The 6,104-nt window shown below is 47.9% G+C and overlaps 1 protein-coding gene across 1 annotated transcript in view; it reads right to left on the reverse strand.

Moving 5' to 3' along the window:
- The window catches only part of ACVR1C (activin A receptor type 1C), a 36,660-nt gene extending 31,954 nt beyond the window's left edge, over positions 1–4,706 (reverse strand). Inside the window, exon 1 of the mRNA XM_061446272.1 lies at positions 4,576–4,706. Coding sequence (XP_061302256.1) covers positions 4,576–4,648 — 73 coding nt within the window. The 5' untranslated portion in view covers positions 4,649–4,706. The remainder of the gene's footprint in view (positions 1–4,575) is intronic.
- Between the last annotated feature and the right edge of the window lie 1,398 nt (positions 4,707–6,104).

The following is a 6,104-nucleotide window of genomic DNA, read 5'->3' on the forward strand; positions in this document are numbered from 1 at the left end:
GAGACGAACCATGATAATTCAGAGCCTAACAGCACTTCAGTTACAAGAGAGGAAATCACATTTTTGAACAGGGAGTTATTATCCAAATATCTCTTCCCTATTATCTGCTCACTGCTCAACACTTTCGTGTCATGGTTATGTTAATTACCAGGTTATCAGAACCTTCCCAGCTAGGCAGAAGCTGAATTTCTAGCCTACAAAAATAAGCACGGAAAAAAGCCCTGAGCCTATCCCTCCCAGCACCTGATACAAAGAATATAGTAGCAGACTATGGCTCCAAGGGGCTTCAGCAGGATATCCAAGACCCCTTTTCCCAGGGATTTTTGTTGAAAGCTGTGACATCGCAATGCCGTAACCCAGGACAGATGCTCCAACATGTGTACAGCTGAACCAACAGGCACATGCAGCAGCTCATCCACTACCTGATAGGGATGAATGGTTGCACTGCTGCAGGTGGAGAGCAACTGTATTGCTCTTGTATCAGCAGTACTCCTCAAAAGTGACAAAATACCGTAGCCAGATTACAGACTACAATAATCATTGCACACAGCTGGTAAGAATCTAGAGCCTACTCCAAAAAAAGCAAAATGAAATTGCACCCACTCATCCCACATACAGTCCTTTATCTGTGTGAATTGTTGGTAGACACCCTGGTAGATCACAGCTGGGCTTGTGCTTCTCATCTATGTTGTTTCATTAAAGCTTATGTATTTTTACAGTTTTTTACTAAAAGCTAGGAAAACAGAGCTTCAGTGACCCACAGAAATGAGAAGACAGCATCATACTGATAATTTGTCACACAGCAGAGAATTAAATTGTGCAGTGAAGTACAACTGCTTTGCTACTGCCATACTTCTTTCCAGGGACATACTATTTTTGGTGCTTGACAACATGTAGGCTTTTCAATATTGCCAGTTAATAAAGACTAAGTAAACCAAATGATTAATCTGGAACAAAGATGCTTTTCGCAGAATGTGGCTCACTGGACCCTTCAGCAGCACACACATAAACAGATGCGCAGTGGACGGTTCACAGCAGCTATTGCCGTGAGAGTTACACACCTCAGACTTGTAGCCCAAGTTTACATCCTATAGGAAATGCTGGAATAAACAGTGTGCTAAACATTCAGACTTGAGATCCACAGAGCATTTTCAGCAACTGTTTATAACTCAATACAGGGATATTACAAAGCATGAAAAAGATAAAAAAGATAAAGTTGCTTTAATATATTACTACTCACATAGCAACAGTCCAATTTTATGCTATTTCATATATTTATCATTATGTAGCAATTTACAATAGCAACCTATTTTGCTTCTCACTTTTATACAGCAAATGTATATTATACCTGGCTGTAAGCAGTCGTTGCTTTTGTGTGTCTGTGCTTTCAGCTACACAAATTCCTGGCACTCCCATGGTTCCAGTGAAGATCCACACCTACCCACTTTACTGTACCTACAGGCATCTTTGCCATTCATCAGGGATAGCTTACAGTTTTCATGGTTTGCTTTCTGGGAATTAAAATGCTTTTAAGTGGGAAACAAACTTTCACAAACTTAGCATATGCCTAAAGGCTCTCAAGAAATACAAGGCAGTTCAGTGTTGAGTGCTAGAAGAGGCTAACATGCCACCAGCAGATACAGCAACATTCTTCCTTATTGCAGTCTGCACCCTTAACTCTTGTTTATTTAGGAATGCTTACAGCACCCTGAGTACTCTCTAATTCCTTGAAATAATGCTATGAAGAGTATGGAAGAGCGTGCAAAGCTTTTGATACAGCACACATTGAGGTGATGGAGAGCAAAGGTCGTGACAGCCAGGAGGGGGAAACAATTTTGAGAAGCCCACAGCAGGTAAGTAGACAGGAAACAGCAGGACCATTCACCACTTTTGCCCTTAATGCTACAAACATACCTGAATACGGGGGCACCATGACGCACTTGCATGACAGAGAACAGGGGGTAAAAAAGCTTATCAGCTTATCAGTGACATGGACAGTGGGACTGAGTGCACCCGCAGCAAGTTTGCCAACGACACCAAGCTGTGTGGTTCGGCTGACACTCTGGAGGGAAGGAATGCCATCCAGAGGGACCTTGACACACTTGTGAGGTGGGCTGATGCCAACCTCATGAAGTTTAACCATGCCAAGTGCAAGGTCCTACACCTGGGTCAGAGCAATCCCAGGCACAGCTACAGGTTGGGCAGAGAAGAGATTCAGAGCAGCCCTGCGGAGAAGGACTTGGGGGTGTTGGTTGATGAGAAAATGAACATGAGCCGGCTTCAGTGTGTGCTTGCAGCCCAGAAAGCCAACCATATCCTGGGCTGCATCAAAAGGAGCGCGACAGCAGGTCGAATGAGGTGATCCTGCCCCTCTACTCTGCTGTTGTGAGATCTCACTTGGAGTATTGTGTGCAGTTCTGGTGTCCTCAACATAAAAAGGACATGGAACTGTTGGAACAAGTCCAGAGGAGGGCCACGAGGATGATCAGGGGACTGGAGCACCTCCTGTATGAAGACAGGCTGAGAAAGTTGGGGCTGTTCAGCCTGGAGAAGAGAAGGCTGCGTGGAGACCTCATAGCAGCCTTCCAGTATCTGAAGGGGGCCTGTAGGGATGCTGTGGATGGACTCTTCATTAGGGACTGTAGTGACAGGACAAGGGGTAATGGGTTCAAACTTAAACATGGGAAGTTTAAATTGGATATAAGGAAGAACTTCTTTCCTGTAAGGGTGGTGAGGTACTGGAATGGGTTGCCCAAGGAAGCTGTGAATGCTCCATCCCTGGCAGTGTTCAGGGCCAGGCTGGACAAAGCCTTGGGTGAGATGGTTTAGTGTGAGGTGTCCCTGCCCATGGCAGAGGGGTTGGAACTAGATGATCTTAAGGTCCTTTCCAACCCTAACTATTCTATGATTCTGTGATCAGAGCATGCTTAGTCACATACCCTGATCAGACAGGTTTGCAGTGGAGTGTGAGCTGGTATACAGTAAATCGAGCAGATGCACAGCTAAATGCTTTACACTGAACATCAATCACTGCTCAAGACCTGAAGACTGTTCCTAGGTATGTGTAAATCCCCTCAATGCCCCCTCTGAAGAGCTGTAAGGGTGCAGAGGATGTCTGCCTACCCTGGACCATACACACACACTCCATTATCCAATCCAGACTCTTAAAAGATAACTAATGGGATAATAAAACCAGAGGACAGTACTACTGAAACTTCAGAGAGCAAAACAGTGCAAGACTATTTTACATAAATAACACTCAAAGCCAATGAGATTCATTAGGGTACTGAATAGTCTTCAGAGGGAAGTAGTAATGGCCACAGCACTGGCAATGCTTCAGTTCAAGCATAAAAACCCTTGAGTAGCACAGGGCTGTCTGTATCTGTGGTTCACTTCCAAGCTTGAATAACAAAAGATAAGACAAACACATAGAGCTCAGATAGATCAGGTCTGACACCCGTTGAAGGAATAAGGATTTACCAGATGTACAATACTTTATAGAAGTACTTCAAATATCAACAGTGGAGCCTTGTTACTCCTCTTTTTCCAAAAGAAGGGATTATATGAGCACTGGGATGGGGGGTGGGCACAGTCCTTCCTTTCAGCTTGGAGCTGCGACCACCCCTCTCTGCAAGAGTGCAATGAGCATCACACCAAGAAGCTCCTGGAGTGAAAACATTGAGAGAAAAGTAAATTAGAATAAACCTAATAAAAAAAAATAAATTGAAAGAGTCTGTCCTATGCTGCCTAACTGCTGGTTTGCAGAGCACAGTTTGAGAGCATAAGCCTGGGCTTTAAATGAAAAATTGAGGTGAATGAATATTTCATAACACCTGCTGCGCAAGAGAAGAACCTGTATTGGAAGAACTTAGACACTGTGCGTTTTATGCCCCCGCCCGAAACCTCCAGCACTCGTGAACCTTGTCCTATCCGTCCCTGTGTCCTGCTGGGAGGACAGGATGGAGCACACCGCCCTGGGCGGCCCCACAGGACACCCAGCACGGGGCTGATGCCAGAGCTTCTCACCGTGACCAAGGGCGCTCAGTTCGACGAAGCTGCCTCTGAAGCACCCAGCAGAGCTACGGGTGCACGAGCAAAGCGTGGGGTGCACGCCCGAACTCCCTCGGGGTGAGATCCACCAGGCTGCACTTGCTAGAACCCATCAATCGAGAACCGGATGGTTTTAAGGTCCTTCCCAACCCTCACCATTCCGTGATTAACTTCTGAGAGCGCAGTGCCCAAACAGGCGTGAGCTGGAGCCAGCCCCGGGCCGGTTATTCCCCGTAAATCCCAGCTGACCCATTTCTTGCGCGGACACGTCGGTCACAATGAAAAGCATTAAGCTCCTTAACCTCCCGAGAAACAGCGCTGACCCGGCCTGGCGCGGGCACAGCTGTCGAGCACCGGGCGCACGGCGGGGCGGGGGGCACCCAGGGTGAGGGAAGGTCCCGGGAGAAGGGGAGAGGGTCCCGACGCTCGGCGCAGCGATTGCTACACCCGCGCCCAGCGGCGGCCACGCGTCCCCGTTGCCGAAGGTGGCAGGCGGGACGCGCCCGGTGCCGCTCCCGGTCCTACCTGCGCACAGCGAGACGGCGGCGCCCAGCAGCGGCAGGGCCACCCGCAGCACGGGGCTGGGCGCCCGCCACATGGCCACGCACCGGCGGCGGGCACGGATCCTGCTGCCGCTGCTGCCGGGCGCCGGCCCCGCCGGCAGCTGCCCGCCCCGCGCTGCCGGCGACAGCTATAGCGGAGCGGGGAGGGGCCCGGCCGGCCCCGCCCGCCCTTACCTTCCCCGCCCGGGCGGGGGCCGCCGCTGCCCCGCCCGAAGCCCCCCTGTCCGTCCCGCTCGGCCTCCCTCGGTGCCGTGGGTCCGGAGGGGAAGGGACCTTGGAGCGGGGCTCAGCTCAGCTCCCCCGTTCTGCCAGGGGAAACCCGGGCTGGCACCGCCTCATCGCTCGCTACACGAGCGATTGTTCACCATGACAGCCCTCTTGAGAGTCTCAAAGGCAGGTAAACGTAAAGCTAGCCCAGAAGAAATGACGGCTTCTCCTCCTCAGGTTTTAACTACGATTTTTTCCAAGCACATATTAGTGTTCTTCAGCGTTCCAGTTCTTAAAGGGGCCTACAGTGCTGGAAAGAGGCTTTTTACAATGGCATGTAGTGACAGAACAAGGGAAGAATGGCTTTAAACTGATAGAGGAAACATTTAGATATTGGGAAAAAATTCTTTATTATGAGAGTGGGGAGGCACTGGCACAGGTTACCCAGAGAAGCTGTGGCTGCCCTATCCCTGGCAGTGTTCCAGGCCAGGTCAGACAGGGCTTTGAGCAACCTGGTCTAGTGGAAGGTGTCCCTGCTCATGGCAGGGGATGAGCTTTAAAAGGTCCCTTCTAACCCAAACCCTTCTAGGAATCTAGAATTCTTCCCCTTGGTTGCTTCATCAGGCTATGCCAAATTCCTCACAAACAGCGAAATTCTGAACTGTTTTCAGCATTCATTTAATGTCTTGTTATAATCTATTCTTCATCAAGACCCTCATAAACTCCATCCTCTCCTTTCAGCCTGGATAGCACAAACATCCGAAAAAGCTCTCTTACACACTACAAACCACTGTGACATTGTTTGCAGCATTTAACCCCAAATGCTCAGTATTACTTACATGTACCATCATAAAAATAAATCAATAAAATCTAAATCAAAATATAATCAAGTCTATACTAAAAGTGTTAGTGGAGCAGACTACGTAACCTAAATTACTTTCAGGAAGGTGTTGCACATGCTCCATTTCTCTATATTTATTTTAAAGTAAAAACATTATTTCCCACACATCGTAGCATGCATCCCTAGGTCTTTATTACTGCCATGCAATACTTTATTATTATTATGACATCTCTGTTAAGCCTTTTAGGTTTCCCTAGACAGTAATTCCTAGCAATGATCTTTTTCCAGTTTTTTTTTTTTCAGTACTGAAGTTAGTGACATTTGTGAAAACAGCCTTTTGCAATCTACCTTGTTCTACCTGGTATTTCCAAATGTGCTGGCAGAGATTCCATAATTTTATCAAAATGCCTGAGGGGAAAAAATTATATTACTACCAATTGATT

Source organism: Pezoporus flaviventris, unplaced genomic scaffold, assembly GCF_033815535.1.
Source record: "Pezoporus flaviventris isolate CSIRO_AGI_PZ_B2104156 unplaced genomic scaffold, CSIRO_AGI_Pfla_v1 ptg000001l, whole genome shotgun sequence".
Classification (NCBI taxonomy): Eukaryota; Metazoa; Chordata; class Aves; order Psittaciformes; family Psittacidae; genus Pezoporus; species Pezoporus flaviventris.